The sequence below is a fragment of the Coregonus clupeaformis genome, chromosome 27, assembly GCF_020615455.1.
Source record: "Coregonus clupeaformis isolate EN_2021a chromosome 27, ASM2061545v1, whole genome shotgun sequence".
NCBI classification, from domain to species: Eukaryota; Metazoa; Chordata; class Actinopteri; order Salmoniformes; family Salmonidae; genus Coregonus; species Coregonus clupeaformis.
The window spans coordinates 12,648,654-12,663,395 of NC_059218.1; the positions used below are offsets into that span (position 1 = coordinate 12,648,654).

The window sequence follows — 14,742 nt, forward strand, 5'->3', positions numbered from 1 at the left end:
TATGTCGCAAGCTAAGGTGACAACAATGCCTGACATGGACATTTCCCAGTTGCTTTGAATGTTCAAAAGCATAGTGTAAGAACACGTTTAAAGCCTCACAGGATAACATGATCAAACTTTAAAAACGAGTCATTTTTGGCTAGCCACAGCAGTCAACTAGCTAGCTAGGTAGCTGTTTAGCTTTCTAGCACATTCACTAATTAACAAGCTAGTTAGCTACCACATATTATTGTCAAACTGTCAACAGAGTAGCTAGCAAGCAACAAGATATGCCTAATAACAGTCTAAAAATCACAAATAAATCAGATTTGACCGTTCAGACACAAGTCACATGGCCAGGAATCAGATTTGTATTGGACTTCAAACCACCTACGAAGGTGGCTTGAAATATCTGATTCCATGTGCTTTTTGCCTTCAGTTCAGACTGCAGGAAAAAGAACAGATTCGAATCGGATATGCAAATAAATAGGATGTGACTTCAAACTGTCAATGTGAGCACGGCTTTAGTGATATATGTTCAAAACCAAAATACAGTGTTCACCTACAAGCTGAAGTGATTATGTAGCTACACTACCTCCTCCAAGACGCACAGAGGTGCTAGTTTTTCCAATGTCATTTACAACAAGGGAAGTGACGCACGAATTTTTATGTGAACATCAGCCGGTGGGGACATTTTGAAATAAGTAGCTAGCTGGTATTCGTATGTGAGAGTGGACTAAGGTTGACGTTACACGTTTATTATTTGTATATGTCATACGTAAAAAAAAATCATATCTAATAATGTCGTCACAGAAGTCGGACACTGAAGAAACAAGCGTGTAACACCCGGTCCAAGGTAAGGTGCTAGCTAGCAAGTTAGCCTGCATAGCTAGATACGCCGTCAGTGCTAACTGGCTAGCACACCATGGCTAGCTAAAGGACTGCGTTTTAAATTGAATCGTCACTAGCATAGCTAATGTTACGTCTCTTCCATTTTAGGTAGTTGGCTAGCTACGTAGCTAGCTGCTCAGCGGGTTCGTGGACTATGTTTACAAATCCCCCGTCCTTCCCCGCAACTGAATCCACTTGTCAAAAACGAACGATTTATGGGAAAGTTGCAGCCTTGCTCAGTAGCGGCCCGCAATTCGGGGCGTTTCTGTATGTGGGCACCCCCTCAGGCATCCCATTAGTTCCTGTTTTAAAGCCCCCCACCCCCCCTTACCAGCCATATTCATGCTTGTGTGACACTTTATATTCAGGATTTCCCCAGATTGTCAATGCGGTTAAAATGTGTCAAAAGGGAAATATAAGTTTTTTTGGATCGAAGGACACTGTCTACCAGTGTCCTGGCTAGCTACCGGTGTCACTCCCGCCTGTTGTGTACCAGAGTCCTAGCTAGCTAGGACACTGACATTCACTCCCACCTGCCGAACAGCTGCCCTCACCGTTGTTAACAAAACTGCTGGAAATCGGTGCCCGACTGGCAGGGGCGAAAGACACTGTCTACCGGTGTCCTAACTAGCTACCGGGGTGTCCCTGCCTCTTCTTCTGGGTTGAGGACCTGTGAGGAGTCTGTTTCTCAAACTAGACACTCTAATGTATTTGTACTCTTGCTCAGTTGTGCACTGGGGCCTCCCACTCCTCTTTCTATTCTGGTTAGAGCCAGTTTGTGCTGTTCTGTGAAAGGAGTAGTACACAGCGTTGTACGACATTTTCAGTTTCTTGGCAATTTCTCGCATGGAATAGCCTTCATTTCTCAGAACAAGAATAGACTGACGAGTTTCAGAAGAAAGTTATTTGTTTCTGGCCATTTTGATTCTGTCATCAAACCCACAATTGCTGATGCTCCAGATACTCAACTAGTCTCAAGAAGGCCGGTTTTATTGCTTCTTTAATCAGCACAACAGTTTTCAGCTGTGCTAACATAATTACAAAAGGGTTTTCTAATGATCAATTAGCCTTTTAAAATGATAAACTTGGATTAGTAAACACAACGTGCCATTGGAACACAGGACTGATGGTTGCTGATAATGGGCCTCTGTACGCCTATGTAGATATTCCATTAAAAATCAGCAGTTTCCAGCTACAATAGCCATTTACAACATTAACAATGTCTACACTGTATTTTGATCAATTTGATGTTATTTTAATGGACAAAAAATGTCCTTTCCTTTTGACAACAAGAACATTTCTAAGTGACCCCAAACTTTTGAACGGTAGTGTGTATATATACAAAAAATGCGGAAGACACATTTCAGTACAACTGACTCGGTATCCCCCTTTCCCTTTATATATATTGTTGTTCCAGGTGAGTTCCTGTCCAGGCCCACCCTTCTAAGACAGTCAGACCACAGGGCCCTACGCTCAACTAGCATTAAGATGGCAGACAAAGAGGAGTTTGTGGATGGCGAGACCCTCCCAGAGTGTCCTGCACAGGTGGGGTCAGCAGCTGCTTTTAGGGGGGAGCAGGGGGAGCCCCTTAAAACAGAGACCACCACCAGCTTTCCACCAGGAGAAAAGGAGGGGGACAGCCCCCTGCAAATGGAGGGTGAGCCCAGCCTGCTCTCCATGCCCTGCCTCATGAAGGAGCTAAGGAGAGACTCCCCAGAGTCCCAGCACGCCTCCACTGGCAGCGACAAGCCTGCCTCGGGCTGCGTCCACGAGAGCGACTCCTCCAACCCCTGCATACTCTCACCGTCCTCCAGTGGCCACCTGGCTGACTCAGACACACTCTCCTCTGGTGAGGAGGGAGCCGCCTCGCGGGCGTCTGGGGAGGAGGGCACCACGGTGGCCGGGGCCGACACCGAGCTGGCAGCAGGAGGCCAAACGTCAGCATCAAGTGGGCGAAAGGCCCGGCGTTCACGTTCTGAAAGCGAGATGTCCACCAACACAATGGCAGCCAAGAAGAACCGCAGCCAGCCGGCTGTGGCAGGAGGCGCAGGCGGCGAGAAGCAGACCAACGGCCGGCTGGCTAAAGTCAAAGGTCACCGGAGCCAGAAGCACAAGGAGCGGATACGGCTTTTGAGGCAGAAGCGTGAGGCAGCGGCGAGGAAGAAGTACAACCTGCTGCAGGACAGCAGTACGAGTGACAGTGACCTCACCTGTGACTCTAGCACCAGCTCTTCTGAAGATGAGACATCAGGCGGCAAGACAATCACCACAGACATCCCAGGTAACAATCAACACCAGACACATTTACCCAACCCACCCAGGGGTAATATTCGCCACACGTATATCCCATGTTAAATGCATTTACTACAGACATTCCAAGTAACCCACATTTAGCACACACCATAAAGTAACAATCACTATACAGTAACAGTCAAAAGTTTGGACACACCTACTCATTCCAGGGTTTTCTTAATTTTTACTATTTTCTATAATAATAGGGAAGACATCAAAATTATGAAATAACACATATGGAATAATGTAGTAACGAAAAAAGTGTTAAACAAATCAAAATATATTTGACATTTTTCAAAGTAGCCACCCTTTGCCTTGATGACAGCTTTGCACACTCTTGGCATTCTCTCAACCAGCCTCATGAGGTAGTCACCTGGAATGCATTTCAATTAACAGGTGTGCCTTGTTTAAAGTTAATTTGTGGAATTTCTTTCCTCCTTAATGCGTTTGAGCCAATCAGTTGGTAGAGCAGTTGGTAGAGCATAGCGCTTGCAACGCCAGGGTTGTGGGTTTGTTTCCCACGGGGGGCCAGTATGAAAATGTATGCACTCACTAACTGTAAGTTGCTCTGGATAAGAGCATCTGCTAAATGACTAAAATGTAAAAAATGTGTTGTGACAAGGTAGAGGTGGTATGCAGAAGATAGCCCTATTTGGTAAAAGACCAAGTCCATATCATGGCAAGAACAGCTCAAATAAGCAAAGAGAAACGACAGTCCATCATTACTTTAAGACATTCAATCCGGAAATGTCAAGGACTTTGAACGTTCCTTCAAGTGCAGTCGCAAAAACCATCAAGCGCTATGATGAAACTGGCTCTCATGAGGACCGCCACAGGAATGGAAGACCCAGAGTTACCTCTGCTGCAGAGGATAAGTTCATTAGAGTTGGCAGCCTCAGAAATTGCAGCCCAAATAAATGCTTCACAGAGTTCAAGTCACAGACACATCTCAACATCAACTGTTCAGAGGAGACTGCGTGAATCAGGTCGAATTGCTGCAAGGAAACCACTACTAAAGGACACCAATAATAAGAAGTGACTTGCTTGGGCTGAGAAACACAAGCAATGGACATTAGACCGGTGGAAATCTGTCCTTTGGTCTGATGAGTCCAAATTTGAGATTTTTGGTTCCAACCACCTTTGTGAAACGCAGAGTAGTAGGTGAACGGATGATCTCCACATGTGTAGTTCCCACCATTAAGCATGGAGGAGGAGGTGTGATGGTGTGGGGGTGCTTTGTTAGTGACACTGTCAGTGATTTATTCAGAATTCAAGGCACACTTACCCAGCATGGCTACCACAGCATTCTGCAGCGATACGCCATCCCATCTGGTTTGCGCTTTGTGGGACTATCATTTGTTTTTCAACAGGACAATGACCCAAAACACACCTCCAGGCTGTGTAAGGGCTATTTTACCAAGAAGGAGAGTGATGGAGTGCTGCATCAGATGACCTGCCCTCCACAATCACCCGACCTCAACTCAATGGAGATTGTTTGTTTGGGATGAGTTGGACCGCAGAGTGAAGGAAAAGCAGCCAACAAGTGCTCAGCATATGTGAAAACTTCTTCAAGACTGTTGGAAAAGCATTCCTCATGAAGCTGGTTGAGAGAATGCCAAGAGTGTGCAAATGGTGGCTACATGATTCCATATGTGCTATTTCATAATTTTGATGTATTCACTATTATTCTACAATGTAGAAAATAGTAAAAATAAAGAAAATCCCTTGAATGAGTAGGTGTGTCCAAACTTTTGACTGGTGCTGTACATTTGCTACAGATCACATTACAGTGCATTCGGAAAGTATTCAGACCCCTTGACCTTTTCCACGTTTTGTTACACACATTACCCTCGTAATGACAGCAAAATCAGGTTTTTAGAAATGTTTGCAAATGTATTTAAAAATTAAACTGAAATCACATTTACTTAAGTATTCAGACCCTTTATTCAGTACTTTGTTGAAGCACCTTTGGCAGCGATTACAGCCTTGAGTCTTCTTGGGTATGACATTATAAGCTTGGCACACCTGTATTTGGGGAGTTTCTCCCATTCTTCTCTGCAGATCCTCTCAAACTCTGTCAGGTTGGATGGGGAGCTTCGCTGCACAGCTATTTTCAGGTCTCTCCAGAGATGTTCGATCGGGTTCAAGTCCGGGCTCTGGCTGGGCCACTCAAGGACATTCAGAGACTTGTCCCGAAGCCACTCATGCGTTGTCTTGACTGTGTGTTTAGGGTCATTGTCCTGTTGGAAGGTGAACCTTCGCCCCAGTCTGAGTTCCTGAGCGCTGTGGAGAAGGTTTTCATCAAGGATCTCTCTGTACTTTGCTCCGTTCATCTTTCCCTCGATCTTGACTAGTCTCCCAGTCTCTTCCACTGAAAAACATCCCCACATCATGATGCTGCCACCACCATGCTTCACCGTAGGGATGGTGTCAGGTTTCCTCCAGACGTGACGCTTGGCATTCAGGCCAAATAGTTCAATCTTGGTTTCATCAGAACAGAGAATCTTGTTTCTCATGGTCTGAGAGTCCTTTAGGTGCCTTTTGGCAAACTCCAAGTGGGCTGTCATGTCTGGCCACTCTACCATAAAGGCCTGATTGGTGGAGTGCTGCCAATTGGAAGATTCTCCCATCTCCACACAAGAACTCTGGAGCTCTGTCAGAGTGACTAGCGGGTTCTTGGTCACCTCCCTGACCAAGGCCCTTCTCCCCGGATTGCTCAGTTTATTTGGCGTCCAGCTCTAGGAAGAGTCTTGGTGGTTCCAAACCTTTTCCATTTAAGATTAATGGAGGCCACTGTGTTCTTGGGGACCTATAATGCTGTAGACATTTTTTGGTACCTTCCCCAGATCTGTGCCTTGACACAATCCTGTCTTGGAGCTCTATGGAGAATTTCTTCGACCTCATGGCTTGGTTTTTGCTCTGACATGCACTGTCAACTGAGGGACCTTATCTACAGTGAGGGAAAAAAGTATTTGATCCCCTGCTGATTTTGTACGTTTGCCCACCGACAAAGACATGAGCAGTCTATAATTTTAATGGTAGGTTTATTTGAACAGTGAGAGACAGAATAACAACAACAAAATCCAGAAAAACGAATGTCAAAAATTGATTTGCAATTTAATGAGGGAAATAAGTATTTGACCCCTCTGCAAAACATGACTTAATACTTGGTGGCAAAACCCTTGTTGGCAATCACAGAGGTCAGACATTTATTGTAGTTGGCCACCAGGTTTGCACACATCTCAGGAGGGATTTTTTCCCACTCCTCTTTGCAGAGCTTCTCCAAGTCATTAAGGTTTCGAGGCTGACGTTTGGCAACTCGAACCTTCAGCTCCCTCCACAGATTTTCTATGGGATTAAGGTCTGGAGACTGGCTAGGCCACTCCAGGACCTTAATGTGCTTCTTCTTGAGCCACTCCTTTGTTGCCTTGGCCGTGTGTTTTGGGTCATTGTCATGCTGGAATACCCATCCACAACCCATTTTTAATGCCCTGGCTGAGAGGAGCTTCTCACCCAAGATTTGACGGTACATGGCCCCGTCCATTGTCCCTTTGATGCGGTGAAGGTGTCCTGTCCCCTTAGCAGAAAAACACCCCAAAGCATAATGTTTCCACCTCCATGTTTGACGGTGGGGATGGTGTTCTTGGGGTCATAGGCAGCATTCCTCCTCCTCCAAACACGGCGAGTTGAGTTGATGCCAAAGAGCTCGATTTTGGTCTCATCTGACCACAACACTTTCACCCAGTTCTCCTCTGAATCATTCCGATGTTCATTGGCAAACTTCAGACGGGCCTGTATATGTGCTTTCTTGAGCAGGGGGACCTTGTGGGCACTGCAGGATTTCAGTCCTTCATGGTGTAGTGTGTTACCAATTGTTTTCTTGGCGACTTTGGTCCCAGATGCCTTGAGATCATTGACAAGATCCTCCCGTGTAGTTCTTGGCTGATTCCTCACCGTTCTCAGGATCATTGCAACTCCACGAGGTGAGATCTTGCATGGAGCCCCAGGCCGAGGGAGATTGACAGTTCTTTTGTGTTTCTTCCATTTGTGAATAATCGCACCAACTGTTGTCACCTTCTCACCAAGCTGCTTGCCGATGGTCTTGTAGCCCATTCCAGCCTTGTGTAGGTCTACAATCTTGTCCCTGACATCCTTGGAGAGCTCTTTGGTCTTGGCCATGGTGGAGAGTTTGGAATCTGATTGATTGATTGCTTCTGTGGACAGGTGTCTTTTATACAGGTAACAAACTGAGATTAGGAGCACTCCCTTTAAGAGTGTGCTCCTAATCTCAGCTCGTTACCTGTATAAAAGACCCCTGGGAGCCAGAAATCTTTCTGATTGAGAGGGGGTCAAATACTTATTTCCCTCATTAAAATGCAAATCAATTTATATTTATTTTTTACATGGGTTTTCTGAATTTTTTTGTTCTGTCTCTCACTGTTCAAATAAACCTACCATTAAAATTATAGACTGATCATGTCTTTGTCAGTGGGCAAACGTACAAAATCAGCAGGGGATCAAATACGTTTTTCCCTCACTGTAGACAGGTGTGTGCCTTTCCAAATCATGTCCAATCAATTGAATTTACCACAGGTGGACTCCAATCAAGTTGTAGAAACATCTCAAGGATGATCAATGGAAACAGGATGCACCTGAGCTAAATTTCGAGTCTCATAGCGAAGGGTCTGAATACTTATAAATAAGGTATTTTTAATTTTTAATACATTTCCAAAAATTTCAAAAACCTGTTTTCGCTTCGTCATTATGGGGTATTGTGTGTAGTTTGAGGAACATAATAAAAAAAATAACATTACATCCTCATTCTAAAATGGAACAAAATGTGGGAAAAGTATGAATACTTTCCGAATGCACTGTAATTATTACAAAAATACACATTTCCCACAGACATTTCAGATTAATCACTCCACATAGTCACCAGAGACATCAAGTAACAATAGTGTCCCCGGCCAATACAAACACTGACTGACGCTTCTGGTTATTAATGTTTGCTCATCTGAAATGGATTCTAGCACAGGCATCACTGATTGTTGAATGTTTTAATGACTGTTCCACTGTTTCATTTGTCTCGATTCACCATGCCTTTTGAAGGTTACAACACATCACTCACCACGTAATCCACACGTCGGCAGTGTTCTTGTTGAACTGTGACTGTCGTTGTGGGAATGTAGACATAATTTACTGAGTGTTACAATTGGGTTATTGTTTTGTGCTGCTGTAGGGATACATTTTTTACCACAGTATATGACCACTGTGTGGTAACCTTGTGACATAGTACACTGCTCAAAAAAATAAAGGGAACACTTAAACAACACAATGTAACTCCAAGTCAATCACCCTTCTGTGAAATCAAACTGTCCACTTAGGAAGCAACACTGATTGACAATACATTTCACATGCTGTTGTGCAAATGGAATAGACAACAGGTGGAAATTATAGGCAATTAGCAAGACACCCCCAATAAAGGACTGGTTTTGCAGGTGGTGACCACAGACCACTTCTCAGTTCCTATGCTTCCTGGCTGATGTTTTGGTCATTTTTGAATGCTGGCAGTGCTTTCACTCTAGTGGTAGCATGAGACGGAGTCTACAACCCACACAAGTGGCTCAGGTAGTGCAGCTCATCCAGGATGGCACATCAATGCGAGCTGTGGCAAGAAGGTTTGCTGTGTCTGTCAGCGTAGTGTCCAGAGCATGGAGGCGCTACCAGGAGACAGGCCAGTACATCAGGAGACGTGGAGGAGGCCGTAGGAGGGCAACAACCCAGCAGCAGGACTGCTACCTCCGCCTTTGTGCAAGGAGGAGCAGGAGGAGCACTGCCAGAGCCCTGCAAAATGACCTCCAGCAGGCCACAAATTTGCATGTGTCTGCTCAAACGGTCAGAAACAGACTCCAAGAGGGTGGTATGAGGGCCCGACGTCCACAGGTGGGGGTTGTGCTTACAGCCCAACACCGTGCAGGACGTTTGGCATTTGCCAGAGAACACCAAGATTGGCAAATTAGCCACTGGCGCCCTGTGCTCTTCACAGATGAAAGCAGGTTCACACTGAGCACGTGACAGAGTCTGGAGATGCCGTGGAGAACGTTCTGCTGCCTGCAACATCCTCCAGCATGACCGGTTTGGCGGTGGGTCAGTCATGGTGTGGGGTGGCATTTCTTTGGGGGGCCGCACAGCCCTCCATGTGCTCGCCAGAGGTAGCCTGACTGCCATTAGGTACCGAGATGAGATCCTCAGACCCCTTGTGAGACCATATGCTGGTGCGGTTGGCCCTGGGTTCCTCCTAATGCAAGACAATGCTAGACCTCGTGTGGCTGGAGTGTGTCAGCAGTTCCTGCAAGAGGAAGGCATTGATGCTATGGACTGGCCCGCCCGTTCCCCTGACCTGAATCCAATTGAGCACATCTGGGACATCATGTCTCGCTCCATCCACCAACGCCACGTTGCACCACAGACTGTCCAGGAGTTGGCGGATGCTTTAGTCCAGGTCTGGGAGGAGATCCCTCAGGAGACCATCCGCCACCTCATCAGGAGCATGCCCAGGCGTTGTAGGGAGGTCATACAGAAACGTGGCGGCCACACACACTACTGAGCCTCATTTTGACTTGTTTTAAGGACATTACATCAAAGTTGGATCAGCCTGTAGTGTGGTTTTCCACTTTAATTTTGAGGGTGACTCCAAATCCAGACCTCCATGGGTTGATACATTTGATTTCCATTAATAATTTTTGTGATTTTGTTGTCAGCACATTCAACTATGTAAAGAAAAAAGTATTTAATAAGATTATTTCATTCATTCAGATCTAGGATGTGTTATTTTAGTGTTCCCTTAATTTTTTTGAGCAGTGTAGTATCTCAAAGCTGTGACATATCATAGTAGTAAATGCGTCATTCCCATTGAAGGCTCCACTTTCCATACATAGTAATGCGTTGTTCCATTTGATTTCAATTACTTTTTGATCGCACCTCTTTTGATTTAAACGAAACTTTCCATACATATTTGTCCATTGTAGAAGTGGTCAGAAAGTGAAATTGACCCATGTTGCATACCCCACCCTACCATGAGACATCCATGTCTTCATCACTGGAAAAGATAAACGGTTGAGTTAGATATTTTTAAACACATACAAACAGGTTTGTCAAACTATATATAATTTTTGTTTTTAATAAAATATTTAATTTTTTTATCCTTTAACGTCAATTATCTAAAAACGCGTAAACGCCCATTAAAAAAATAAATATATGTATATATACATACACATATATACAGTGGGGGGAGTATTTAGTCAGCCACCAATTGTGCAAGTTCTCCCACTTAAAAAGATGAGAGGCCTGTAATTTTCATCATAGGTACACGTCAACTATGACAGACAAATTGAGGGGAAAAAATCCAGAAAATCACATTGTAGGATTTTTAATGAATTTATTTGCAAATTATGGTGGAAAATAAGTACTTTTTTTCCCCACTGTACATACAGTGGTGTGAAAAAGTGTTTGCCCCCTTCCTGATTTGTTTGCATGTTTGTCACACTTAAATGTTTCAGATCATCAAACAAATATAAATATTAGTCAAAGATCACACAAGTAAACACAAAATGCAGTTTTGAAATGAAGGTTGTTATTATTAAGGGAAAACAAAATCCAAACCCACATGGCCCTGTGTGAAAAAGTGATTGCCCCCTACAACCTAATAACTGGTTGGGCCACCCTTAGCAGCAACAACTGCAATCAAGCGTTTGCTTGATTTATATATATATATATATATATGTCACTCTCACTGTAAACTGCGTTTATTTTCAGCAAACTTAACGTGTAAATATTTGTATGAACATAACAAGATTCAACAACTGTGACATAAACTGAACAAGTTCCACAGACTTGAATAATGTGTCCCTGAACAAAGGGGGGGGTCAAAATCAAAAATAAGAGTCAGTATCTGGTGTGGCCACCAGCTGCATTAAGTACTGCAGTGTCCTCTCCGACTCATGGACTGCACCACATTTGCTAGTTCTTGCTGTGAGATCCAACAGGTCCCAGACGTGCTCAATGAGATTGATATCCGGGCTCTTCGCTGGCCATGGCAGAACACTGACATTCCTGTCTTGCAGGAAATCACGCACAGAACGAGCAGTATGGCTGGTGGCATTGTCATGCTGGAGAGTCATGTCAGGATGAGCCTGCAGGAATGGTACCACATTAGGGAGGAGGATGTCTTCCCTGTAACGCACAGCGTTGAGATTGCCTGCAATAACAACAAGCTCAGTCCGATGATGCTGTGACACACCGCCCCAGACCATGACGGACCCTCCACCTCCAAATCGATCCCGCTCCAGAGTACAGGCCTTGGTGAAACGCTCATTCCTTCGACGATAAACGCGAATCCGACCATCACCCCTGGTGAGACAAAACCGCAACTCGTCAGTGAAGAGCACTTCTTACCAGTCCTGTCTGGTCCAGCGACGGTGGGTTTGCGCCCATAGGCGACGTTGTTGCCGGTGATGGCTGGTGAGGACCTGCCTTACAACAGTCCAGCCTCTCTCAGCCTATTGCGGAAAGTCTGAGCACTGATGGAGGGATTGTGCGTTCCTGGTGTAACTCGGGCAGTTGTTGTTGCCATCCTGTACCTGCCCCGCAGGTGTGATGTTCGGATGTACCGAACCTGTGCAGGTGTTGTTACACGTTGTCTGCCACTGCGAGGACGATCAGCTGTCCCTCATGTAGCGCTGTCTTAGGCGTCTCACAGTACGGACATTGCAATTTATTGCCCTGGCCACATCTGCAGTCCTCATGCCTCCTTGCAGCATGCCTAAGGCGCGTTCATGCAGATGAGCAGGGACCCTGGGCATCTTTCTTTGGGGTGTTTTTCAGAGTCAGTAGAAAGGCCTCTTTTAGTGTCCTAAGTTTTCATAACTGTGACCTTAATTGCCTACCGTCTGTAAGCTGTTAGTGTCTTAACGACCGTTCCACAGGTGCATGTTCATTAATTGTTTATGGTTCATTGAACATGCATGGGAAACAGTGTTTAAACCCTTTACAATGAAGATCTGTGAAGTTAATTGGATTTTTACGAATTATCTTTGAAAGACAGGGTCCTGAAAAAGGGAAGTTTCTTTTTTTGCTGAGTTTATATACACTGCTCAAAAAAATAAAGGGAACACTTAAACAACACATCCTAGATCTGAATGAATGAAATAATCTTATTAAATACTTTTTTCTTTACATAGTTGAATGTGCTGACAACACAATCACACAAAAATTATCAATGGGAATCAAATGTATCAACCCATGGAGGTCTGGATTTGGAGTCACCCTCAAAATTAAAGTGGAAAACCACACTACAGGCTGATCCAACTTTGATGTAATGTCCTTAAAACATGTCAAAATGAGGCTCAGTAGTGTGTGTGGCCTCCACGTGCCTGTATGACCTCCCTACAACGCCTGGGCATGCTCCTGATGAGGTGGTGGATGGTCTCCTGAGGGATCTCCTCCCAGACCTGGACTAAAGCATCCGCCAACTCCTGGACAGTCTGTGGTGCAACGTGGCGTTGGTGGATGGAGCGAGACATGATGTCCCAGATGTGCTCAATTGAATTCAGGTCTGGGGAACGGGCGGGCCAGTCCATAGCATCAATGCCTTCCTCTTGCAGGAACTGCTGACACACTCCAGCCACATGAGGTCTAGCATTGTCTTGCATTAGGAGGAAAACCGGTCATGCTGGAGGATGTTGCAGGCAGCAGAACGTTCTCCACGGCGTCTCCAGACTCTGTCACATGTGCTCAGTGTGAACCTGCTTTTATCTGTGAAGAGCACAGGGCGCTAGTGGCGAATTTGCCAATCTTGGTGTTCTCTGGCAAATGCCAAACATCCTGCACGGTGTTGGGCTGTAAGCACAACCCCCACCTGTGGACGTCGGGCCCTCCTACCACCCTCATGGAGTCTGTTTCTGACCGTTTGAGCAGACATGCACATTTGTGGCCTGCTGGAGGTCATTTTGCAGGGCTCTGGCAGTGCTCCTCCTGCTCCTCCTTGCACAAAGGCGGAGGTAGCAGTCCTGCTGCTGGGTTGTTGCCCTCCTACGGCCTCCTCCACGTCTCCTGATGTACTGGCCTGTCTCCTGGTAGCGCCTCCATGCTCTGGACACTACGCTGACAGACACAGCAAACCTTCTTGCCACAGCTCGCATTGATGTGCCATCCTGGATGAGCTGCACTACCTGAGCCACTTGTGTGGGTTGTAGACTCCGTCTCATGCTACCACTAGAGTGAAAGCACCGCCAGCATTCAAAAGTGACCAAAACATCAGCCAGGAAGCATAGGAACTGAGAAGTGGTCTGTGGTCACCACCTGCAGAACCACTTCTTTATTGGGGGTGTCTTGCTAATTGCCTATAATTTCCACCTGTTGTCTATTCCATTTGCACAACAGCATGTGAAATGTATTGTCAATCAGTGTTGCTCCCTAAGTGGACAGTTTAATTTCACAGGAGGGTGATTGACTTGGAGTTACATTGTGTTGTTTAAGTGTTCCCTTTATTTTTTTGAGCAGTGTATATATACACAAACCATGGTCAAATATGTATAAAAAGTTTTGTTCAAATCAAAAGGGGTGATCAAAAAGTGATTGAAATCAAATGGAACGACCCTATTGTGATTTACTTCTTCCTGTCCTTTGTCATAATAGAGAGACTGATGCTGAATGGAAGGAGATGTCTCCATCCTCCAGAGCCTTCCAGTAGTTCACCATGCCGTATAGCACCGGATGTCTAGCCTACCATGCTGGTTGTGTTGAGAAACTGTTGAATTATTCAATTGTGGCCCTTTCAGTTTCCCCTAAGCGCCAGTCCAGTGTTTTACAGACAGGTTGTGTCTGTTTTCAGTGCAGTGGCTCTCGATGCAGCTGCTAAATGACTAAAATATAAATGTACAAATCTGCCGTTCTGCTGGCAAGGCAGTTAACCCCCAACAACAACTGCTCTCCTGATTCAGAGGGGTTGGGTTAAATGCGGTAGACACAATTCGGTTGAATGCATTGTTGTGCAACTGACTAGGTATCCCCTTTCCCTTCCAATGATTACATTAATGGAGACATCTCATTCCATTCAGCATCAGTCTCTCTATTATGACCAAGGACAGGAAGAAGTAAATCACAATGGGGTCATTCCATTTGATTTCAATCACCCCTTTTGATTTGAACAAAACTTTTTATACATATTTGGTCAGAAAGTAACTTTTTGGACCTGAGTGCCACAATATTTAGGAGAGGAGCTCAAAGTTGACCCATTTTGCATACCCCACACTACCATGAGACATCCATTTCTTCTTCACTGAAAAATAAAAAGGTAAATAGTTGAGTTTGATATCATTTAAAAATGTGTAGAGGATAACACAAAAATTGAATAATGTATTTCCATTGTGGTACCTTTTTTGTATAGCTCAAACGGTTGGTACGTTGTCAAGGAGGGCGGTCACGTGTTACGAAGCAGAGGATCACTGGTTTGAGCCGGGTATGGGAACAGGGACAGTGGAGGAAGCTAAACTGTTAGCAGCACACTGACGTCGGTTTCAC

The 14,742-nt window shown here is 45.1% G+C and overlaps 1 protein-coding gene across 3 annotated transcripts in view; it reads left to right on the plus strand.

Moving 5' to 3' along the window:
* The first annotated feature begins 667 nt into the window (after nucleotides 1-667).
* Nucleotides 668-14,742, plus strand: part of LOC121541458 (uncharacterized protein C18orf25 homolog) — a 28,496-nt gene continuing 14,421 nt past the window's right edge. For all 3 annotated transcript variants that reach the window (XM_041850484.2, XM_041850486.2, XM_041850485.2), the window contains exons 1-2: nucleotides 668-835; nucleotides 2,288-3,151. In XM_041850484.2, the coding sequence (XP_041706418.1) occupies nucleotides 2,359-3,151 (793 nt within the window). In that variant the 5' untranslated portion in view covers nucleotides 668-835; nucleotides 2,288-2,358. The remainder of the gene's footprint in view (nucleotides 836-2,287; nucleotides 3,152-14,742) is intronic.